Source organism: Acomys russatus, chromosome 3 (assembly GCF_903995435.1).
Source record: "Acomys russatus chromosome 3, mAcoRus1.1, whole genome shotgun sequence".
Taxonomy (NCBI): Eukaryota; Metazoa; Chordata; class Mammalia; order Rodentia; family Muridae; genus Acomys; species Acomys russatus.
In genome coordinates this window covers 65,656,001-65,681,413 of record NC_067139.1, presented here as the reverse complement: position 1 = coordinate 65,681,413, position 25,413 = coordinate 65,656,001, and the positions used below count along the sequence as shown (strand labels likewise).

The window sequence follows — 25,413 nt, the reverse complement described above, 5'->3', positions numbered from 1 at the left end:
GTAGCAGACCTCTAGGGCTTTACCTTTCTTCTTTTTAGTACTTATTAGCACCTAACATTATGCTTGTGTGTTTTCTGTCTCCAACAGAAAGTGAAGGCCTAAAGGCAAGAATATCACGTTTCAGTTACTAATCACACCTATTACAGTGTTTAGCTCAAAACATACATACAGTAAATATGTATTTAACAGATAATACAGATAGTGTAAGACCTATTAGTCTTTTCTGTCAAACAGTATAAAAGTTCTATGACAAAGAATTAAAATATTTTTATCTTCCCACCTTGTAAGACTTTTATGCAAATCTTTTTATCATACTCCCATGCATATTCCTTCTAAGATTTTTTATGCAAATGTTTTCATACCTCACTAACCCACCACTGGGTAAAACTTTTGTTCATGCAAAGGCTCGGCTGTATTATAGTGATACCTTCCTATTTTCCTTCATTCCTTTGAGCAAATTCCTTTAAAACTAGCCAATTGTGAAAGATTGTGAGGTGAGATCCTAGTCAATGGTGTTAAAATAAAAACCAAGTGGACTTCTGCCTTGATATGCTATCCTGGCTTAGGTTGGGGCACACTTGTTTTACAAAAATGAATTCGCCTTACTGTGTACTTTCACTTTGTTTAGGTGTTCTTCTACCCACACTGAAAGTAGTTTTGGTTTTATTCTATCAACAGTTGGGGGGAAAGAATCCTTCATGTATGAGAAATAGCTCTTCCGCTGGAGCATTAAAGGCCAGGATGACAGCCAAAAATATAAGAGAAAGAGCTCTTACTATATAAAGTATCATCTCAGCAGCCTTCACAAAACTCCTTGGTCAGAGGAAGTGTGGTTTGTAAGCACTCTGTTACTCAGGCTTAGTCCGATGCTTGAAAACAAACAAAAATGCCATTAAAAGGTCACAAGGCCACATCAAAAAAGAAAAATTAAGAAATAAAACCCTGTAGACGTCACCAACCATCAATAGCAGACTCAAGAAGCAGGTTGGCTCTGACAATTTGCCACACTTGGCAACAAAGTTTTTATGGCAACCAGAAAGAGGTAGCTTTCAATTATGACGCTATCCCCTGACCCCTCCGAAGACTGGTTCTCACTATGTAACTGGTCGCTCCTAAACTCTCTATGTAGACCACTGGCATCGTTTTCTTACTTAATCAATCCCTCCCGGCCCCCTTTCGAACTCACAGAGATCCACCTGCCTCTGCCTCCCAGATTGTTGGGATTAAAAGCATGTGCCACCTCACCTGACTCCTATCTTCTAAAAATTCCCAAATTTAAGATTTAGTTTTCAGTACATATTTTTTAAGAAATTGATACATCATAAAAAAGTAAACTTTACTAAAACTCTCAAGTAAAGTTAACGTACGAATACATTTATACCTAGTTCTTGTAGCTTAATAACTAAAGCAAAGTACTGCAAATACTTAGATGGATTATTTCGTCCCATAAATACAAGAGGGTTGGTCCTGGCCTTATAACTAACTCGAGGTAAATTAACATGCAAAACTCACTAAACCAGCGTCAAATCCTTTAAAATTTACGTAATACATTAAAAGGAGAGCATATCAAGTAAGTATCACATATCTCAAGACACCCTGCCTAGTCACAGTTCCACAAGTCCCAACAGTAAGTAAGTAAATAAGTAAGTAAGTAAGTAAATAAATAGATAAATAAAACAATTAGCGAAAGTTTGACTAAGTTATAACTCTCAGGGTTGGGAAATTTTGTGCCAGCCACCGCGGTTAACCCAAACTACTTTCGGAGTCAAACATGTCTTATGATGACTCCTAAATAGAATTAAAACCCAACTTTAAACGTAAAAATTCATTGTTACGCCCATATCCAGTAAAGAAAGTAATTCTAGGCTGATCATGAGCTCACAGAGAACCACCTGCCTCGGCTACCCAAGTGTTGGGATTTAAGGCCTGCGTCACTACGCTGGTCCACCGCTCAGTCTTTTTACAGGGATCCACGTACAGTTCGCAGAACACCGCTGCCCAAGAGTTAAAATGCCCGAGTCGGCTTCTCAGCCCACACCCAAAATGGACGTTGACTGTGACGTATTGAGAAAAAAAAACTTCCATTGGTCCCGTCTCCAAGACAAGACCCGCCTCCCAGAGTGCGCCCGCTCTTCCGTCAGAAGCCTGCTTTTGATTGGCTGTCTATACTATTTACCTTTCGTCCGGATATTGCGTGACGTAGTGAGTCGCGCAGTTGCGGAGGATCGGGCAGAAGGAGGTCGAACGCTCACCGTTTGGCTGGCCGGGAAGGGGGGCCCCGTGGTAGAGGTGACCGGAGCTGAGGTACTGCCCCGGGAGGCTTGAGAATCCCAGTCCTCATGGAGGGCGTCATCAGAGCGGGGTGCAGACAGGCTGCTGCGGGCGGGACAGAAAGCTGAAGCCACAGGTTAAGATGATGTAACGACTTGAAAGTACCAGAAGGGCTCGAGGTTACTTCCGCAAGGTCAGATGGCTAGAGTTGTGTGCACTTCATAGTTCCTGTGGGATGATTCACAGGTATTTAGAAGAAATTCTTAACGTTGGAGGTGCGAGTTAAAACTCCTTTCTCGTTCCATTCCGGGAGTTTTAAGGTAAATTTTGGGAGATTTCAAAGTTCCAAGGCACTGTCATCAGAACGCTGTTCTGGTCCAATTGGGAAAGAGACGCGGAAGGATAGTCACTTGTCCAAGGTTCATCCCAGCTCATTGAGCAGACATGTGCTTTTAGCATTACAGAAAGACGTCCACGTAACCATTTATCTGTTATCCTCTTCCTGGAGCCGAGGCAGTTCAATTTCACTATGTAGTGTAGGGAGGGGAGGTTGAAGACTCCGGAAGGAGTCTTAACTGTAGGGAAACCTGGCTGGGCAAATACGTATATTTTGATCGAATGTTACCCAGTAGTGGGATAAATAAATTTGAATGTGTATATTGTCTCTTAAAGGGGAATAATATTTGACTTATTTAGTAGACATTTTAAAAAATGGCTTTTGTTGATGTCTTAAGTGTGTACAGTGTGACCTCAAATGGTTATCATCTTTGATGTTTTTCCTATGCTGAATAGTTACACAGATTCTTTTACTTTTACTCACTGAATGATGGTATAAATCTCAGGCAAAGCTATGATTGTAAAATCTGTCAGAACTTGTAATTGTGTTAGCATAATAACATTTATTCTGTATTACGTATGTGTGGTCAAACTGGGAATTATATCATTGGGTGACCCATCCCAAGAGTTAGAAGGGACAAGGGGAGGATTCAACGTTAAAAATTAATAGGCCACTGTTCAGATTTTTTTTTTTTCCTACTAAAACTTAGTTTCTTCTATTCTTTGGCTATCAATCTCAACTCAGCTAACTTATTTTCCCCCTGTTTACCTTTCTAACTAGCATTTCAGATCTTGCTTAGTAAACCGGTGTATCACCCACCATGCTGGCTGCAAGGTTTGTGTGTCTCCGGACACTACCTTCCAGGGTTTTCCAGCCCACTTTCATCAGCAAGACCTCTCCACTTGTGAAGAATTCCATCACGAAGAACCAATGGCTCGTAACACCCAGCCGGGTAAAGAATGATTTTTCAATATGGGTTTTCATGCCCCCCGGGTTTTTTTATTTTAGAGGTTTGGTTTGGTTTGGTTTGGTTTTTGGTTTTTCAAGCCAGGGTTACTGTGTAGCGTTGGCTGTCCTAGTCTTCATTTGTAGACCAGGCTGACCTCCAACTCACAGAGATCTGCTTGCCTCTGTCTCCCCCAAGTGCTGGGAGTGCAGGTGTGTGCCATTGAGCCCAGCTAGGATATTTTTAGGTTGGTTGGTTGGTTGATTAGTGGGATGCTCTGTGAGTTGAGTGGCATACTCCTTAGTGACTTACTGTAGCAGTGATTTGCTAAAGCAACAGTAAAGTTTCCAGTGAGCTTTCTCCCTGTTGCTTTTCATCCTTCTGGCCCCTCAACACAGATGGAAGAAAGGCACTAACACCTTAGCTGTACCTGGTATTTTAGATAATTTCTACACTGATACTACATTCATGTAAAAAGATCCTGTATGTCTGAATGGTGTGTGTGTGTGTGTGTGTGTGTGTGTGTGTGTGTATATATATATATATATATATATATTTTTTTTTTTTTTTAATGTCAGGAATATGCTACCAAGATAAGAGTTAGGACCCACCGTGGGAAGACTGGGCAAGAACTGAAGGAGGCAGCTTTTGAACCATCAATGGAAAAAGTCTTTAAAAGTAGGTGGGCATTCAGTATTTAATGTGAAGCCTATAGGTGTGCCTAAGAAGTCCGTGAACAACTTCCTGAAAATACGCTGAAACATATATGTGTGTGTTTTCTGCCAGAAAGGTTACACTTTTACGCCCAGGGATCTGATAACCCAGAAACCTTTGGTGCTTTGCATTGAGTTTGATGGTTCCTGATTATGTTAAAGTGTATCATTTGTAGAAAAATAAATTATTCTCATACTATTATCTAAAATGGTAGAACCTGTTCAGGAAGTTTGTTTCAAGTTACTTAGAGTCTTCATTCAAGCGTGTGTCTGTGAATGTCTCAAGTTAAATATAAATCACTAAGACATAAATGTTATAAAAGCTTAACCATCCAAGAAGAGTCTGTGACCTTCCCTAAGCCCTTTTAAGGAGTACTACGTTTTAGAAAAATTTTCTACATATTCGTATGTATCAGCCAGGTGTGTGCAGAGTCCCACAGATGCCAGAAGAAGACATGTGATCCCCTGGGACTGGAGTTATAGATTGACTGTATGCCACTTGAAGTGGGTGCTGGGAACTGAACTTAGGTCCTCTGAAATAGTAGCAAAAGGCTTTAACCACAGAGCCACATGTGCAGCCCCTCGGAAAGCATTATCTTAATGAAGTAATTTTGATTCATAGTTTGGATTTTAACTTCAAAGATTCTGAGACCAGATTGTTAATCTTCCAAACTATTTAAACAAGAGCACTGCTACTTTGCAGTCTTGGAATTGTCACTGTGTTCTAGCTGAGGAGAGCCCTAATCAGTATCATGGATTTCTTTCTCTTTGATTAGATGCTTGACCACAGAAGAAATATGATTTTTCCAGTAACATTTTTAGTGAACAAATTTAAGAAGGGAGTAAGATGTTCTTTATGAAGACTTGCCTCAGAGAGGATAAATTTTCAGTATTCTAAAGCAAGGGTATCTGTCCCTTTGTGGAGTACATAAACATTCATAGCATTTTTTTTTATTGGTTTTCTAGAGTCACATAAAGCTTCACCTGAGTTAATACCGTAGGCACAGTATGGAATGACGGATACCATTTCTCTCTCATTTAACCCATATTAAATATTTGTTTTATCTGAGACATGTTCTTGCTGTGTAGACCCAGCTGCCTATCTCAGGCTCATGATCTTTTGCCTCGGTCTCCCAAGTTCTTTAACAGTTGTGTGGACCTCTATACAAAAAAGCTCTTCTATTTGTAGTGATTCTTGTACATTTGTTTCAGGGGTGTCCTTCCAGTCTGTTGTAGGTTTTTTGTTTTGTTTTTTTATCAGTATGGCCTAATAATATTTATTATTAGGCCTAAATTATTATTACAGCAGTATTCTTCAACCCACTAGCAATCAATCAAGACACAGACACCTGTTATATTTTAAAATAGCCTTAGTTAACCTGGGACAGGGCAGATATTAATCCCCTAAACTATTTACCATAGTGAGGCAGGTATGCCATACCTGCCCCAATCCCATGTCACCTGCTTCTAATAATTTCTATCAAGCTACCTCCAATCCATAATTCCAAGTACTTGCTAATTATCATCATTTGGGCCAAATCTCCATCCACAACAGCCATGTGCTTTTCCTCCACCTCACCCATGGTGCAGCCTTCTTCCTCCCTCTCCTCCACCCCATATTCTTTCTGTCTTTCCTAGCCCTGGAACCTTAGGTATGCCTGTCCCATTTGCCCTGCTCAGGTGTGATGGCCTTTTATTGGTCAAACAGGTTAGGTTCTTAGGCAAAGTACAGCTGGGTTACAGACGGCAAGCAGTAATTAGCATCAAAATACATCAGACCAACCTCCAACACTTGTCTCCTGATACTGAGATGTATCTGTGTCCCCCATATGACTACTGTGAAGAAATAGTTATGATTTGATCCCTTCCTAAATATTTTGAGTCATTACTACTGCACATTAATTTAGTAGAGATGTGCTGATCCTAGCCTGTGTTTGGTGCTGTTTGCAGTTGATCAGATGGGGAGGTGGTTTGTTGCTGGAGGAGCGGCTGTTGGTCTTGGAGCACTGTGCTACTATGGCTTGGGAATGTCTAATGAGATTGGAGCTATCGAAAAGGCTGTGTAAGTAAAATGTCCACAACCAACCAAAGTCCTTCCTTCAAGTAAAGGTTCCTGTTTTCTTCCCTTTTGTGTGTGCTTACTTTGGAGTGCCCGTTCTGGTTTTATTTGTGAATATGGATGAATCTATAAAGTCTCTTGTTCACTTGTCATAGATCTAGTCAAGCCTAAAAAAGCATCTTTTGCCAAGCTTCTGTATTCAGACAAGGAGAAAATGTATTTTTTTATGTGTATCAAATGTATGTTTATGTCATTTAATTGTCAAAAGCTCTAAGATGTGCATACTTGTTTCCATCATAGCCAGTGCATGCTCTTAATACCAGCATTTGGGAGTCAGAGTCCTGGCCAGCGTGGTCTACAGGACTGAGGTCCAGGACAGGCAGAGCTACACAGAGAAACCCTTTCTGAAAAAGCCAAAAGCATAAAATAATTATTTCTATCATAAATAAGACTGAGAACATGGAAGTGATTTATCACAGGATCTTTTGTATCTAATGAGTAACTTAATCAGAATTTACACCCGTAGTTCTATATGCTCACTTTACCTTTACTGTGTTTCTTACAGAATTTGGCCTCAGTATGTGAAGGATAGAATTCATTCTACTTACATGTACTTAGCAGGGAGTATTGGTCTAACAGCGTTGTCTGCCTTGGCAGTAGCCAGAACACCTGCTGTCATGAACTTCATGATGAGAGGCTCTTGGGTGGTAAGTTAGCTACTTGCTATTTTTCTGGAGAAAGTAGTGCTGGGCGGTAGGTGGGTTTAGTTGCTTTTTTGTGTTAAGATCAAAAGATTTCATGAAGTAGGGTCATTAATATACTTTAGTGGGAAAGAACTTGCCTACAATGTGTTGAATGCTCAGTCCTTGATACAAGGAAGAAAAAAAGATTTGCTAAAATAGGTTGTGAGATAGGGAGAGGGCACGAAATGGAAGAGTACTGTATCTCTCATTATTGAATATGTGTGTGTTTGTTTGTATTGGTTTTTCCAGACAGGGTATCTTTGTGTAGCCTTGGCAGTCCTGGACTCAACTTTGTAGACCAGGTTGGCCTCGAACTCCCAGCGATCTGCCTGCCTCTGCCTCCCTTTGTCCTAGGATTAAAGGTGTGCGCCACCACTACTTGACTTCAAATATGTGTTTTTTGATTTTGGTTTTTGGCTTTTTCCGAGTCAGCGTTTCTTTGTGTAACCTTGGCTGTCCTGGACTCACTTTGTAGACCTCAAACTCCCAGTGATCTGCCTGCCTCTGCCTCCTGAGTGCTGGAATTACAGATGTGCACCACCACGGCCAGCCAAATACCTGTTTTAATAGGAGCAAAGGGGTTGGAAATGGGGCTTAGGGCACCCTTCCTATCTAGTAGTAGGTAGAAACAACTTCTTTTTGTCCCCATTTGCGGGGCAGGTATGAACTGCCTGTCCCTACACCCCATGCTTTCTGCACTGGTAACATTAGCTAACATAGTGCTGCTGCCGCTGCTGCTTCTCCCCCCAGCAACAAGACACCTGTTGAGTGGACATTTCTTAAAGCTCTTGCTGTTTTGCTAGCTAGCATTGCATGATTTCAGATATGGGTTCTGCTCCTGCCCTGTGGTAGGGGAGATCCTTAGTGCACTGTATGGGATGGATGTGTCATGAGAAATAGAAAATTGACAGAAAAGTAGCAAGTCAGCTGAAGGACCATCTGGCACCGTCAGGGCAGTTTTGTGGAGCCGACTTTGTAGCGTGTTTTGTTTAAAAGAGGACAAGGTCAGTGCAGTCTGACAAAACAGCCGAGCAGAGAAGAGCTGGGAAGGCCTAATTCGAAAAGTGGTTTACAGTCCCATTTGAGGGAAATTTCAAGTGTTTGAGAGGATGTGGTCAGAAAGAATATCAGGGACCACTGTAGAGACTGGGGTGCAGACAGCATGGTTCTGTTGGAGTGTTAAGAGCGAATTTGGGAGAGACACAAAGCAGGTGCTTCAGCTGTGCCTGAGTTTCAAAATGACTAATTAGAACATAAGCACAGTGAGTGAGACTGGGCAAGGAAAGAGATGGAGACTAAACAACTGTTTCCTGCAGTTGGAAGCCCAGAACTGAAATTTGGAATCCCTGACATTTCCTGTGTTCTGCATTCCGAGAGGAGAAAGAACCATTATGGTAACATGGCCACTTCATAGTCTCAGCGCTGTGCTCACCAAGAGCAGACCCATTATGGCAGTAGAGCCATTTGAACTCCTACATAGTCTAAGGACCACGCCCATCAGATCCGACTCTCCTAGCCTGGGGGTTAGTGAAGGCAAAGAAGCAGTGAGGATGAATTCTCACTAGGAAAGTCAGTTCGAATCAAGGCAAATAATGTACAGTGATGCTCAACATAGTAAACAGCAGTAGTCTGAAAAATTAACGTGTATAGAAATACAATACCATGCGGCCTGCCTGCTCTACAGAGTGATTCTAGGACACGCAAGGCTACACAGAGGGACCCTGTCTCAGAAAACAACACCACCACCAGCTGAGCGTAGTGACGCAGGCCCCTCTTGGAGGCAGAGGCAAGTGGATTGCTGTGAGTTGAGGTTAGCCAATCTACAAAGTAAGTCCAGAACAGCCAACGCTACACAGAGAAACCTGGTCTCAGAGAAAAAAAGACCAGAAGGAGCCAGACAGTGGTGGTGAACACCTTTAATCCCAGCACGTGGAAGGCAGAGGCAGGCGTATCTCTTGAGTTCAAGGCCAGCCTGGTCTATAGAAAGAGTTCCAGGACAGCCAAGGCTACACAGAGAAACTCTGTCTCAAAAAATACATACATACATACATACATATGTACATACAACAAGGTTGTATGGTGAGACCATAACCTCTGCAGCAAAACGTCACTCTCTGCTGCTAAGAACACTTAAGAAAATAGTTGAGAAAGCTAGGTTGATAGTTCAGAAAGGGAGGGTGGAGCGTTTTGGAGCTGATAAAGATAGGCAGGAAGGCACGGTTTGTTTTGAATGGGGCGAGAGGGGAGCAAGCATGATTGCTTCTAGTCAGGCAGGGACACCTAGCAATGTCCAGAGTGGTCATGACCCTGAGCCATATGGGAAGAGGGGGAAGGAAAGAGGAGAGAAGGGAACCAGGTTCAGCAGCCAGGAGGCCCAAAGGTACAAAGAGTGGGTGCCCTAAATGTCTGGATCACATAGGGAAGAGAATACCAGCCCCCTGGGCTGGAGAGTTCAGGGTAGAGGACAGGGTATGCCAGCCAGGGGGGCCCTCTTAACAGGTAGAGACTGAGGGATGCAGAAGAACCTGGCACAGGGTCCACTTTGATAGGTTAAATAGGCACCTCAGCCATTTGTCCCAGGTTTGAAACCTAACATCTCTCAAGTGCCTTTGGGACAGAAGAGAGATCTTCCACAGTTGGGCAAATTGAGTACTAGGAAACCTGAGATAAGCTTAGTCAGTCTGATGGTAAGGAAGGTGTGTGGATGTGCCTGTGTGTGTTTAGGATATGTATGTACATGCTGTGTCTTGCCTGTGGAGGTCAGAGGACACCTTTAGGGGACGGGTTCTCTCCTTCCCACTTGCGTGTGGATTCTGAGGATGGAGCTCAGGTCCTCAGGTTTGCAGCTGGGGCTCAGCAAGGAATTTAACTGCTGACCCCTCTCACTGGGCTGCCAGGATGTTTCTTTGTTTCTTGGTTTGGTTTGTTCTTCATTTGCATTTTGGTTTTTTGTTGGTTTGCTTTTTGAGATAGGGTCTTTCTATCAACCCTGTCTGTCCTAGAGCTGTTTGTAGTAAGGCTAGCATTGGTTTTCTTGAGGCAAAGTCTCTACCTGGGCCCGGTTGTCCTAAAACTTAGTAGACCAGGCAGGCCTTGAGTTTAGAGATCCATCTGCCTTGTGTCTCCTAAGAACTGCAATTAAAGGTGCGTTCTAAAGGCACAGTGGATACAGTTAAGGAAGCATGAAATTTTGGAGGATTTATTCAATCCTACCAGTTCAGTATCACTAAACTGTAGAATGTGGAAAGGTAAAAAGCAAAAAAAAAAAAAAAAAAAAAAAAAAAATGGGCATCTTTAAAGAAAATATACAACTGAGATAAACATCTAGAAATTTCCATGAGCAAAGAATGTGTGAGCAGTTTTTAATCGTTTCTCCATTAGAAAACAGTAAGGTAGAATCCAGTATGTTTTGCAGCATCAATTTTTTTTTGTTGTTAGTGGTGGTGCTTTGTTTTTTGTTTGTTTTGCTTGACAAAAAAAAAAAGACTTTTATTTTTCTGTGATTTAAGTCAGGTTGAAAATTATTGTGGCAGCAGAGGGCACTCTTGCTAATGCAGGTAATGCTGAAATGAACTGGAAATAGAAACCCAAGTGTACTGGAGAAAGATACAGTTTATTATTCTTCCAAATGAGTAACTGATTAACTGTACTTGAGTCTGTGGGATTCTCCTTTAAGGACCTGTTTCTCTTCATGTGTGTCTTCCAGACAATTGGTGCAACCTTTGCAGCCATGATTGGAGCTGGGATGCTGGTACAGTCCATACCGTATGAGCAGAGCCCTGGCCCAAAGCACCTGGCTTGGATGCTGCATTCTGGTATGTTCTGCTCCAAATTCTTATTAAACTGTCTTGAGTATAATGCACTCTCCTCTTTGCTATTTGTTTGGCTTTTTTTTTCCCCCTTGTTGTTCAGTTTTGAGGCAGGGGGATTGATATGTATTGCCGACTGACCTGCAGCTTGCTGCCTTCCTGCTTTAGTCTCTTGACGCATCTGATTTTCAAATATTGGCCCTTTAGAGTAGCTCTTCAGTGGTAAATGACTTCATGAGCCTCGTTTTGAGAAAACAGCTTCATACAGTAATTGTTGCTGCATTATTGCCAGGTGTTTGTTTCAAAGGTACTGGTATTGAAGGTTGGTATTAAGATAGCTCCAAGCTGTGAGATAAACTATGTATAAGAAAAGAGCTGAGACGCCAGCAAGGTGGCTTAGCAGATAAGGCATTTGCTACATAAGCGTGGCAACCCATGTTCAATCCCTAGAGGCCACACATAAAAATAGAGAACTAGCTTTACAGAGTGGTCTGATCTCCATACTATGCCATGACATGAGTAGTCCCTCCAACACACACACACACACACACACATACATACATAATTTAAAACAAGAGCCTGGTCTGGTGGTACACCCGTAATCATGCCTATTCACAAGGCTGAGTCAGGGAAATTACAAATAGCCTCAGTAACATACTGAGACCCTCTCTTAAAAGACAGATGCAGGCTGTGTAGCTCAGTGGTATTAATCTTGCTGCACACGGTCCTAGCTTGCTCCCCAGCACCATGAAAACTAAAAGCAACTTTACGTTCTTTCTCTATTGAAATAATTTCATATCCTGGGATCTTCCAGTTGATGTTTGCTAATTGGCAATACCACACCACTGTAGTATTTCGCTTTTGTTTTATGTTTTGTTTTGTTTTTGCTTCAAGACAGGGTCTCTATAGGCTCAATTTTTTAATCAATTAAATTTTATTATGAACTTACTAAATGAGCCTACCTCCCTAACAACCCGACTAACCCAAACAATCAGAAGAGGATATTAAAGAACACTACAATGACACCTTAAGGATAGTCGTTGCTGGCGGAGTCAGCAGGATTTCAGCAGATCAGCAATCCCACCAAAGTTGCTGCTGGAACCTCAAGCCTCAGCTGGAGTCCAAAGCCTTGAAACTTTCCCTGGAGCAGTTCTCTTTAGGAGTCTCTTGAAGTGCAGGGATGAACAGCCAAAAACCAACTCCCAACCAAAAAGCCTCCTCTCACTGTTTTGGGTATATATCCTCTCAGTCTGTTCAAGGCTGTCTTTCACCAAGCTCCCCAATGAAGTAGTTCTACTTCTAAGGAGAAAAACAACCTGCTTTCTCACATCTAAGTGGTAACCATCCTGCCCATTTCTCTATCCCACACTTGGGATCAAAACAGAAACAGGTTTATTTCCCCTTCAGGTCTCACTATTTAGCCCTAGCTGGCCTTGAACTCACAGAGATCCACCTGCCTCTGCCTCCTGAGGGCTGGGATTAAAGATGTGTTCTACCACACCCATCCCTGAGATTTCTTTTTATAGTCTGAAATAAGACTATGCTCCTCATTAGGTAAGGGAAATCCATTGTCTGCCTGGGAAGCCTCTACATTTCTGAGTTCCATCACACACTTCCTTTCAGTTCTTCCCTTTGGGCAGCAGTAGGTTTGACCTTCAACGCAGGATTTGCCTGAGTTCTGTCTTCTAAAATTGTGAAATCTAGTAATGGTCTCAGATCAAAATTGTGACCCACATAGACTTTTTATAAAGTTACTAACAATGCAGGCTACTGTTTGGGTTTAAATTGTGACCCAGTGTTGATGATGTAAAGAATTTGCATAACTACAGATATTGATTCTATAATCTGGATGGTAGGGAGGACTACCGAAATGTAGAATATTGTACTTACATTGCTTAGCATGAGGTACACCTTCAGAGTGACATTTCATTTTCTGTTTCATGGTCACTTAGTTGATACTTAATAAGACCTTTCTCTCTCTCCCCAGGTGTGATGGGTGCAGTGGTGGCTCCTCTGACTATCTTAGGGGGGCCTCTTCTTCTGAGAGCTGTATGGTACACCGCTGGCATTGTGGGAGGCCTCTCTACTGTGGCCATGTGTGCACCCAGTGAGAAGTTTCTGAACATGGGAGCACCCCTGGGAGTTGGCCTGGGTCTTGTTTTTGTGTCTTCACTGGGTAAGCGGCTATGCTTTGAAGAGTTTAGGTAGCCTGAATCATTAAAATTTATTTTTCAAATTTGTCTAAAAGATAAGCTAGTTTGATTGGGTTTGATTATCATAAAATCTTGGCTTGTGGTTAACTATTCTATTTACTAAATAACTCAAAAGTGATAAAGGTGACTTGGAAATTGCTCTAGTGTTGGCAAGTAACTATCCCTGAGATTGTGTAAGCACCTACTTAAATATCAGATATGCAAAGGTCAATCGCTTTAAATAATGGGAACTATAGGTCTACTTGTAGGAAATCCTTTTTTTATTTTATATATATATACACACACACACACACACACACACACACACACACACATATATATTTATATGGTCTAATTTTTTTTTTTCTTGTTTCAGGGTCTATGTTTCTTCCCCCTACTTCAGTAGCTGGTGCCTCTCTGTACTCAGTGGCAGTGTATGGTGGATTAGTTCTTTTCAGCATGTTCCTTCTGTATGATACTCAGAAAGTAATCAAACGTGCAGAAATAACACCAATGTATGGAGTTCAAAAGTATGATCCCATCAATTCGTAAGTAATCTTAGTGTTGCTACTGGGTTACCTGGGTATGGCTGTTTTGTTCTGGGTGTGTTTGTTTCCCAGGGTACTACCACAGCAACGTAGCTTAAGGTAAGTGGCTTAAAATTTATTCTCTTCAGTCCACTAGACCAGAGAACTAAGTCAAGGTGTCAGCAGGGTAGGAGATGTTGAAGGCTTTGGTTGAGAATCTGTCTCTCAGGTGCTTATCATCTTGGCTAGTAGATACCCACCTCCATCTTTCCCTGCCATTCTCCCTGTGTTGTATGTCTCAGTCTTTTCTCTTATTTTAATAAGGCCACCAGACATACTCTACAGTATGGCTTCAGTCTAATTTACATTGTAGTTATATCTTTGAAGACCATGTTTCCAAATGAGGCACACAGGACTCCAGCGGGTCACATTTTGCTACTTGTGTTGGTGTATCATTTGGGCTCTCTATTTAGATGGCTGATGGCATTGCAACTGATTATAACATTTGGGTGTCAGTTGGACTGCCGGTTGTAATGCACATAATTAACTGGAATGTTTAAGGAAAGGAAACCAGTTCTGAAAACACTTCCTTGTGTTTGTTTTAGAGACACTCAATTTTTAGTTGACATTCAGTAATATAAAATAATGTTCTTTCTCTTTTCCTGTATTCTGCTTACAGTTTCAGAATGTCTCTCACATTTTTAGTAATGTTTTCCTTTACCTAAGAATAAAATAATGTAATAACTTGGTATAACACTTGTAATTTTGTAGCAGCTTTCTTAAAGAAGATGGATATTTGAGGGTATAAAAAGGGTGTATTCTTTTTGAAAATGCCAGACTGTCTTGCAAGTTTTTAAAGGTGTGCTTCCTTGATTTGTTTTGGTTATTCCATTGTCTGACACCCAGGCTTGATATTCATAGCAGGATGTCAGAGACTAGATAATCCTTTTAAAAATTGTGTTTTGCATATAAAGATGATTCTACCAGAAGGAAAACTGCAAACATTATCTAGTTTAGGACTCGTAGACAACATTTAAACATTTTATTTTTAATTTCCATTTAATAGCACTAGGAATAGTATTATTCTTCTCTTCTTTGTACTAAGAACTAGATTGTCATTATTATTAGACTCACATCTATAATAATTTTTTTTCTAGGATGTTGACAATCTACATGGATACATTAAATATATTTATGCGAGTTGCAACTATGCTAGCAACTGGAAGCAGCAGGAAGAAATGAAGTGACTACTTGAAGTGTCTCTGCTCACTGATGTCTTGCTTGCTTAATAGGAGCATGTAGTCATTACATTTGCACCGTCAGAACTCCTTGAAGTGTAGACAATAACTTGCCACTACGTTTAAAATGTTCAGTAATGTGACCCTTCAGGCCTGTTTTTTCTTTTAGAGAATAAATTCAGTAGATGTCTTTCAAATAGGCACATACATTTTCATCTGTCATGCTTAAGTAATTTTAAAATGCTTTGATAAGTATGCAAACTAAGATTTGTGTTAAAAAATTTCAAGTATTTTAGCAAATTTATGTCTCTTCATCTTTTGGGGAACTTGTATTTAAGTGATGTCAGGAGAAGTTTTGGTCTAGAGATCAGTGAGGGGTTAAAAAGTCATCTCTGCAGTTATGTTTTGAATGCTTACGACAGCATTGATTGTAGTGAGCCAGTGAGAGATGTATTAGATGTGGAAAAAAGTGACCACTGTACGTGGTGTTAGTGAAGACACAGACGTTTCTTTCTGTGCTATTAATGATGCCTGTGTTGACTGCTCACTGTCAGGATACTCCAGAGTGTTGATCATACAGAGAATCCACAGTGGAATTAGGTGTAAATGAGTTTACTCTGAGGTCTTTTAAAAACAGCAGGACAGTGGTAGTGGGCCTTTAATCCCAGCACTATTGAGGCAGATGCAGGTACCAGGGCTACACAGAAAACCCTGTCTATAAAAAACAAAATAAAAAATAAAGAAAAAAATTATATTCAATTTGCTCCAAAGTACAAGATTTGTTTATTTTCAAAAATATGGTGTATTTACAGCTGCAGAGGTGTTTTGGTATTTTCTCAGTGTCTAATTGAAAGCATGCTTGCTTTTCTCATCAAGCTTTGAGAGCTGTGAGAAAAGCCTCTTTGTGGCTTACGCTAAGATTAGGATTGGTTTTTCTTCTAAAACTGTTGGCTTCCTACATTCCGTCTTGGGTTAAGCATGAACAAACAAAGCCAACTTAGTTGACCTTGGGAAATAGTTGAATGAAGAGTGTAGTGGGGAGATGCTTCATTAGACGCCTATAGCACTGTCTCTCTGTGCACACCACTGCTTAGCTTCCTTGTGACATTTGTTAGTTATCTGGGGTGAGGGGTTCTTCAGTGAAGTCTAGGGTGAATATTTATATAATTGCTATTTTTGAGAAATGCTGTTACAGTAATTCATAAATAACTTGCTCATTTTAAATACACAGAATGCTTATATTTGAAATACAGGTTTCAGCTAGATGGTGATTGCTATACTTTTTTCTCCCTAAAACATCCATCTAACTGGAGTCTCAGGTAGGAAAGGAACATGGGCTGTTACTGTGTAGTACATTACTACGGTCTGTGAAGACAAGAGACCTAGCTCGCGCACACCAGGCAGAGGCAGGTAGATCATTGTGAGTTTGAGGCCAGCCTGGTATACAAAATGAATCCAGGACAGCCAAGGCTACACAGAGAAACCCTGTCTCAAAAAACAAAACAGACAAGACACCTGTGTCTAGCTATCCTATCTGCCATTTGCATCTGAACTGATGTCTTCTATGACTGAACAAATTCCCTAACCTCCCCATCTGTAAGATGGAGACAACATCCACCTGTGGGATTGAGTAAATGCAGACATGTTGAGCATTGTGTGAGTTTTAGCTTTGTTATTTTTGTGGGGTTTCCCCCTGAATTAAAATGTCTAAATGCCTAAATTCTGTCTTTATTCTAGTGTCTATAAAGTCTCACTGTCACTTTAAGTTGAAATCTTAAAGGACCTATTGTTTTCAGTTATAGTTCAAAACTCAAATCTTTGGTTTCATATAGTTACTCACAAAACAACAATATGATTTCAACAATGGTGTTGGGTAGAAATTGATACGGTCAAGTTCTTACATGTGTGGATACACACGTGGTGTGTCGGCGTGTAACGGTCTAAGGGACAGCTTGAAGGGTTCTCTCTCTTCAGCATGTGGGTCTCAAGGTTTCAGCTCAGGCCATTTGAGCTCCTTAGCAAGCACCTTTTACCCACTGAGCCATTTTGCCTGCCTTGGGCTGTTTTATTTTAATGATAGTATTTTATAGTGTTTACCTTCATTGCTGAGACAATAAAGACTGTAAAGTGAGTTATATAAAATGTGATTAGTTGGGTAATGGTTCTGAAATGATAATGGGAAAACCTGTTTTCTTGGATCTTGATAGCGTCCTGGGTAGGTGTGTGAGAGGTATTGTCCTCACAGAATAGAGTTGACATGAAGAATGATAGGTTTTAGGCAAAAATGGAAATTTTTTATCAGTCGGAAGTCTTAAAGTATAACAAATAGATGGTTTAAAAATCACAGGCCTTTATGATGGCTTAGAAAGGTTTTGGTTTTTTAATTTATTTTGGCCTGGCTTGGAGACATGCAAATGCCAAAGTGGTATATACATTCAGTTCCGGTCAGTGGCGAGCACATTTTCTGTCCTGTGCTTGGGGATTCTTTTTTGTTTGTTTTGTCTTTAAAAGTATTATGCCTTTGTCATAACTGTCTACTCACTCTTCCCTGTGGGGCCCCACACCCTTGTGTGATCTCTCAGACAGTCCCTTTTTAAGTTATTAATAACTCAGAGTTCAGTTAGTGCTGCACATGTGTACATGGTTATGTGTCCATCCACAGAGGCATGAGTAACAGCAGCAACCATGTCCCCAGTGGAAAGTGACTGTTCCTCAGCTGCCATCAACTGCCAACAAATTCTAGGAGGATGGGACCTCACAAGTCCCTCCATTATACTGGAATTTTGGCTGGCTGGACCGTGCGCAGGTGTGTTACATGCTGTGAGTTGATGTGTGTGTGGTGGCCATGACCAGAAGTCAACACTGTTCTACATTTCGTTGTACAACCTGTGAAGATCCCTGAGCCGTGGGTGGTGGGAGGTTGCTAAAGCCAACCCATGCACAGCTGAGCACTACACTACAGTAGCGACAGTCGTTAGCCAGTTAAAAATCTGCATTAACCACTACCCACTGCAAAAAGAAGCTTGTCTGACCAAAGTTGGAAGGAGCAAAAGTCTGTGGATATTGACACGCATATTTAGAAGGTAGCACGACATTTTAGGAAAACAAATTTTATCCCCTAAGGTCTATGATCTTCCACGTTAAAAGCATCTAACTAGGCTTTTAGTACCAAGGATGAAATCCCTTTCATGGCACAGGCTTCATTTCTAATCAGAAAGCATTTGGTGACCTTCAAAACATGCCCATCATGGCACCAATGGCCACATCTTTCCCACAGGTCAGTATTGTATCATTCAGGGTTCAGCATCAAATAACAGCAGCAGCCTGTACACCACTTTCCAGCACTGTAAGTTAGCCAACACGAAGTGTATTCTGGCCATTTCAAGGTTGATCTCTATATGTCCCAAGCAAAAGGGATTTGCCATCTAGTTATGGTAGGTAACCAAGAGCTTGGGGTCCCCTTGGGGCCTGCCAGACCAAAACTCAGGGATCCTGTGCTTGGCACTGAGATTTTCATTTAAACGTGTCTTCTGGGAGCACCATTATCTACTTATTCTGTTTAAATTCTTTTCATATATATTCACTCAAAGTTGTTGATTTCCATAAGGCTTCTTCATGTATCTTTAGTTTTTGCTAGCAGCCAAGCCTCTACTCTGCTTACACTGCTCACCATGTGTTCATTTAATCCCAAGAACCCTCCCCTCCCCCTCTTCTGTAACCAATATTCCAATAATCAATGGGGCTTTTTTTCCTCCTTTGGTTAGAAGATCCTGGGTTTCCATACAGCCAGTATATTTGCCATGCCCCCTCCACTTTGAGCCTTCTTGCCAACCATATTTTCCCATTTCCCACCCGAGCTGTACTTGAACCTTTCCACCTCCAGTGCTCCCTCTCTACTTTGATTTTACCTGTATTTACTGTCTCCTCCCAACCCCATCCAGTAACAGTGGCTCATTTCCAGTTTCCTTGTTTCCACATGCACTCCAGGTTAAACATAAAACAAAAAATCCAAAGTCAGGATCCACATATGAGAAAGGAAACAAGGCTTTTGTCTTTCCCGGAGTAACTACTGTGGATCAAGTTTTTCTAGTTCCATTTACCTGCAAGCTCCATAATGTTTCTATACTTCTTAGTACTACTTTCCTTATTCATCTGTTGGTAGACATCTAGATGCCGTTTCCTAGCTATCGTGCCTCATTCAGAGTGGCCAAAATCAAAATATAAATGACAACAAATGCTTTCTCGGATATGGGTAAAGGGGAATCCTTGGATACTGTTGAGTGTAAAATTTCCAGAGCCACTCTGAAAATCAGCTGGGGGTTTCTCAAAAGCTAAAAAGAAAACTACCATGACCCAACTATATCACTCCAGAACAACACTTTAAGTCCAACTAAGAGATAGTTGTGTATCCATAATTGCCTTTACCTATTCTTAGTGAAAGCTAGAGAGATGGCTCAGCAGGCAACGTGCCGCAGTGCCTAATGACCCGAGCTGCATCTCAGGGATTCACATGGTGGAGAGAGAGAACAGACGCCTGCATGTTATCCCTCTGACTTTTTTTTTTTTTTTAAATCCCTCTGACTTCTACATGTGTCGCCCATGTGTTATTTTAGAGGGGTGGGGCTTCAGAGAGAATTACAAGAAAGCACACTGAATAAGTTGATCTTGGCAATGCAAAATGAGACTAGAAGTTGAACGCTGCACTGGTAAATATGATCTGTTTTCAAGATTAAGAAATTTGGTAGACCTTGAAGGAATTCTTGGTACCAACTGTGGAAAGATGGAATGAGTGGCCAGAGGCATGCCATTCTGAAAGGTTACAACTGATTGCCAATAACCAGGAGAGATCTAATAGTGTCTGTCAAAAGAAGGCAGTTAGTTGGCTCTGCTGACATACTTCATACTTAAGGCAGAAACCCTTGGTGGAAATAGAGAATTGTAAAGTCTCGACAACACTGGGTCTCCACAGCTTGAATCACCCTTCAGATGTCAGCACACTTGAGTGACTCATGAACCACTCTCAGTACATTGGTACATCTATTAGACACTCTTACATAATAGTTAGATCATGGGAAGTAACACTTAAGTGACTCAAGATCATCCAGAAAATAAAAAAAGGATTATCCATAGTAATTTTAATGAGTTCCAAGAAGTGTTGGTACTTTGCTGGGAAGAAGAAAGTCTAGCCTCAACTCCACAGGCAGCAGGTGTGGGAAGTGTGGACCTACTTAGCAGAGAACTCAACTCCACTACAGGACCCTGGGCAAATTTTGTGGTGGTGGAAACTATAAAGTCTTCAGGACTCTAATTGTGCTCAAAGTGAAGTAATGCCACAGTGGGTGTCTCAAAACAAGTGTAATCAGCTGAATCATTTAAGTAGAACAATGCAGTCTAAAGCTGGAGTTGGGGGAGGGGTGTTAAGAGGACTTTGTGGATAAAGGCATTTAGTGCCAAGCTTGATGACCTGAGTTTGATATTTGGGACACATGGTACAAGGTGAGAGCCAACTCTGGCAAGTTGTACTCTCGTCTTCAAACAAGAATCATAGATGCATGGGTGCATGCATGTGTTCACACACAGGCACAAAAGTAACAAAACTACAGAACTGCTGAAATTAAGTTGTTTTTTTTTTTTTTTGTTTGGTTTTTTTGTTTTGTTTTTCACTAGCAAATTGAGTGACAGGAAAGGAAATCATTTGATAAGAAAAGGAAGAGTTTGATACTTTTTAGTATAGTAGAATTGCCCCTAGGTAGCATTTGATGTGTATGAGTGTTCTGCCTGCATGCATATATGTACTATGTGCGTGCCTGGTGCCCTCTCATGTCAGACTCCTTGGAACTTGGGGTTCCAAGCTGCCTTGTGAGTACTGGGAGTCAAATTTGAGTCCTTAACTAATGAAACCATCTCTCTAGTCCCTGGGGAATAAACAAGGGAAACCCACATAGATAGGGAGTGAGAACCATTGCAACACTTGATAGGAAGCTCCTGGGGAGTGCTCAGAAGACCCACAGCAGCACCAGAAGGCACTAAGCCTTCCAGCCCCGTGGCCCAGCATGACTTGTCTGTGGCCTTTACTCCTCCAACTGGGTTCACTGTACCTGGGGACTGCCCATCTCGAGCAGCTCCACACAAGTGTCCAGTCTATTCTGGGGCTTCTAGTGGTAGGGAAGAAAGGCGACACCTCTTCTGGGACAGCTGCTGTTGAGTATCAAAGGACAGAACAGATGCCAACAAGATCCTTCCGAAGCCTTCTTGGCTGCTCATCAGTCCTAAGAAGAAACCCTTGTCACTCCGACATCCATACCCGCCTTCCTGCCAAGTCTCACATGGGCTCTACTTGTCCTCACCTTTATTCACCCAAATTGACATGTGCAATGTCTCCTGTTACAACTAAGGAAGACCTAAGATTCATCCCCCCCCCCGCCACACCCCTTTCTCTCTCTGCATGTTCCTAGTATAGCAAGAGAGAAGGTAAGCATCGGATACCTTTTAACACAGGTGGCGGTTGGGTACTGTTTGGAGACAGGTTATTAGAAAAGATCTAGTCATCCCATTTCTGGGTACACACCCTAAGAAAGTGAAATAGGTATGTTGAAGAGATATTTGCATACTGGTATTCATCCCAGGGCTGCTCACAGTAGCCAAGGTAGAGCATCAACCTGAGTGTCCATCAGTGGCTGAGTGGAAGACATCCGGTAAATATATCCAATATAATCCTACTAGACTTAAAAAGGCCAATCTGTTCAAAAGCAACAGCCTAGGTATTGTGTGAAATGAAATAAGCCAGGCACAGAAACAAAGTTCATACATGAACTCTAAAGCTCTTAAACTCAAGCAAAGTGATGAGTAGAACTGGGCTTTTTACATCAAGAGCAAAGAGACTGGCACCCTGACTTCAACAACAACCTGCAAGGATCATGGAAGAGCAAAAAAAGAGAGAGAAAAAACTCGTCCTGCAAGCCTTTGTGGACTGGTAAAGAACACAACATTCCAAAAAAATTAGCAGTGGAGGAACCCTCAGACCAACTATTGCCTCTATGGAAAGACACAGTAGTCCCATAACCAAGGCTGTAGGGAGAGCAACCTAGTGGCTGCGAGATGTGAGGTAACAGGAAGTTTTACTACAGCAGTGAGAGCAGAGACCAGGCCCTCATCAAGAGCATGGATTGAGGGAGCACCCCGACATCCCCACTGCATACCCCAGGGTTGCCATCACTAGCATAATGCCCACAGGCAGGCAAGACCAAATGTATAGAATGAAGGCCTAGGAGGAAGTTCAGTTGAGGTTCGCTATGAACTATGAAAACCACCTTGCTGGGCTTCCACTGTGCGTGCTCCCCAGAACTCTGGCAAGAACAGCAGCTTTAGAGTCTGACAAGACTTGAAAGTGTCTCATGACTGCAAGTCCGTGACTTCTTAACATTGAGTCGGGGAAGGAATTCAAGGCCACAAGGAGGAAAGGCTGGCACCTGAGACCTGCTGTCACCCTCCATTAGTTGCTGCTCTGCAGATTGCCAAGCACACAGGAGGGAGAGTCATTTCTGATCACCCACAAGGTCTATAAAAGAAGAGGTAGGTACTACTGCCTGAGGTGAGCAAACAGGGTGGGACAACTCTGGCAGCTTCTTCCGCCCTGTTCTTAGAAATGACAAATTTGATTTGAAATGTTTTTTTGTTTTTTCCTTCCTTATAAAATCCCCTCTTGTTTTAGGTGTGTCTGAAGACACTTTCTTCTCAGGATGGCTGCCAAGTTGTCAGCATCATCCTTGGAAACCATTCAAATTTAGGTCTTTCTTTTTTTTCCATACTAAAACCGCATGTGCGTAAGACTAGCAGGTGTCCTCGTTAGCATCCTTCTCACTCCCACCCTTTTCACGCAACACGAGATTTTGGATATTCTAAAACTCCAGAGGTGCTCCTTCCTTTTTTAAAGTAAGAAGTTGGCAGTTATCTTTGAAATGTTGTAAGTAAGTGAAAATCTGAGAAGAGTGACTGTCCCTGGGGATGGAACGGCTCCAGAACTGGTGCCCAGGAGAGAGGTGGAGCAGCCACTGTTGGGAAAGTGTGTCACCTCTTGAGGTGGCATTAGAGGGGAAAGAACAACTGGCAGAGAAGACTGGCCTTTATGACCTACAGGCCTATAGACCAGGAAGCTGAACTAGTTTCTTTGGGTGAACTAATTGTAAGGTGTCTTCACATCTATAAAAAGCATGGGCTGCTGGTTAAAATGTCACCTGGCCATTGATTTTCTCACTGATCCATTTTGGGCACGAGCCTAAACTGCTTCTCTAGTCTACAGCAAACAGAGCCCCAGGGGTAGACTGACACTTTCCTATGGGACCTGCTAGGTGACGAACCAGCCATCCCATTCCTTGGTCACAAGAAGGGTAAGCCTTTTAAGGTAAAGGACAGTTGTCATCCCACCATAAGGGTGACCTCAAGTTTCATGTGTGTTCACAGAGGCAGGATACATGAAGGCTCTAGAAACTGCCCAGAGGGAGTTCTGGCAGGCTGGCCCACCTTCCAATACTCCATAGTTCTTAAGCCATAGTCAGCTGCTTCCCTGTGCCCAGCCATATGGCTAGCACCTCCCACACATGTTCCTTGCACACGTGTGGCTGGAAGAACACTTGCTTGCTTCTCAGTTTTTCATTCCTTAGGTTCGGATCTGGGCCTATGTAATGTAGCCAGTTCCTCCTCTCTTAGTTTACCTTCTTTTGCCCAAGCCTTTATGAGACAAACATGATAACCACTGCATTACAGAAACAAAGCTCTGAGTCTTTGTAATACCCCAGAATTAACCTGTAAACCCTGTCTGTCCCGGGGAACTTCCTGGAACACTGCGGGTTATAGGTCTTGGAAAATAACTGGGCCTCATGGGAAAGTTCAGAGACCAATATGTTAGTCTTTATAATGGTCTTGGGCCCCTGCAATGGTCCTGGGGCCATTCAGCTGAGAAATTCTGGGGAATGGTCCTGATCAAAGTCCATCTCTCAGTCAATATTTAGTATTTAATAAAGCTTGCTTTAAATTTGGCCCAAAATGATGGGATGGGTTTTCTCCTGTGAATCTCAAGATTAACACCTTATCTCCAGACTGACAGCCTGACCTGGGCACAGGTGGCCAGGTGCCTTAGACTTGCAGCGCAACCATAAATCACAACGATGCCACAGGCCCAGTGTCTGCTCTACACTCCTTTTGCTCCCCGGGTTCCAGCCATTTGTCTCCTGGACCTCTGTTGCTGGGAGGAAAGAACAGTCTGAGGAGTAACTGTGAACATCATAGCAGGCATCAGGAAAGCCTGGGAGAGAAGACTCCTGAGCTGGGTCTGGAAGAAGGAACAGGAGTTGGGGGTTTGAGCAGAGCTGAGTAAAGGCTGAGCAGAGTGTATGGGAATTGTCCATTCACACTCCATCATAGGCTGGAGATCACCTTACTCCTCTTGCCCTCAAGTCCAAGGCCTGACATTTGCTAAGGCACTCATATTATACTGTGCTAGCTCTGTACCACAAGAAGCTGCCTTCCATTCACTCCCTAGGCTTAGACCAGGTGGCTTAGGGACCATAGACCATTCTTAACAGAAAAGAAACTCTCAAGTGTGCAGCCATCTGTCTACCCAGCAGAAAGACAGCAAGCCCCCCTTTTTCATCTTGGCTAATATAACTCCTCTGTGGTCCAGGAAGTCCACCACAACCTGGCATACCATACCAGCCCACTGCCCTACCAATCCCTATTTACTGCATCTCTGCACAACCTTCTCTCCTTCCTCTCCTAACCAACTGTACAACATGGGCCTTTGGCATGGTACTATGTAGCATGGCAGTCACCTCTTTGTACAGCAGTCTCTGGGGTCAGGCACAGTATCACATCCCAGTCTAGGGCATGTCTAAGAGATGGATGTGTGACCTAGTCTCCTGCAACTGTGAAACACTCCCTTACTCTTCTAGTCAGTTTTTCCCAGATGCTGTGCCTTGCCCAGGCTGACAGATGGCACTTTTCATTTAATCAATTTGTCAACTGCCCACCAGGGACTAGTTGCAGTCCCCACATAATTTAACAATGGTGTAAGTGGCCAGCTTGGTACAGATGACTTCTGGAACACATCCTCAGAGAGCTCTGTGTCCAGTTCACATGTGGACAGCAGACGCAGAGGCATGTAGTGGTGTCAAGATCAACACTGCTGATCACTGTCAGAGAAAGGATTCAAACCTAGCATTCGGCTCTCCCCAAGGCTTTGCCTTTGGTTTTTATGGCCCTTCCCCGGCCACATGTTCAAGAGAGCAGGAAGATCTGCATTTGGTGCAGTTGTCACTGACTCTAAAAGTTAACGTTCAACCCTGGACAGTGGCTTTTCCCAGCACAAGAGTTTCTCTCTCTAACCACTGAGGCCAACACAGAGTAGCTCCCAGGGTCAGACATATATACAGGTCCACACAGCAAGTCATCTAATCATCCTGACTTCTTGAAGAGCTGGTTTGTTGTCTTACTGGGAGGGGCCCAATGCACTTACGAGGCTTTTAGGGCTGGGATGCCTGGCCTGTGTGGAAACGCCTCTCTGCCACCCTATAAATGTCTTCA

At 42.4% G+C, this 25,413-nt stretch overlaps 1 protein-coding gene across 1 annotated transcript; it reads left to right on the top strand.

The window, feature by feature from the left end:
- The first annotated feature begins 2,168 nt into the window (after window positions 1–2,168).
- On the top strand, window positions 2,169–15,034 carry Ghitm (growth hormone inducible transmembrane protein). The gene is made up of 9 exons (XM_051142142.1): window positions 2,169–2,304; window positions 3,389–3,560; window positions 4,133–4,232; window positions 6,218–6,329; window positions 6,892–7,033; window positions 10,776–10,884; window positions 12,866–13,054; window positions 13,447–13,618; window positions 14,755–15,034. The coding sequence occupies exons 2-9, from the start codon at window positions 3,429–3,431 to the stop codon at window positions 14,837–14,839; spliced, it is 1,041 nt and encodes a 346-aa protein (XP_050998099.1). The 5' UTR covers window positions 2,169–2,304; window positions 3,389–3,428; the 3' UTR covers window positions 14,840–15,034.
- Window positions 15,035–25,413: the final 10,379 nt, after the last annotated feature.

Coding starts and splice junctions, on each gene's coding strand:
- Ghitm (XM_051142142.1), top strand. CDS start 3,429: ATGCTGGCTGCAAGGTTTGTGTGTCTCCGGACACTACCTTCCAGGGTT. Junction 3,561..4,132: donor GGCTCGTAACACCCAGCCGG/GTAAAGAATGAT, acceptor TTTTAATGTCAG/GAATATGCTACCAAGATAAG. Junction 6,330..6,891: donor GGAGCTATCGAAAAGGCTGT/GTAAGTAAAATG, acceptor TGTTTCTTACAG/AATTTGGCCTCAGTATGTGA.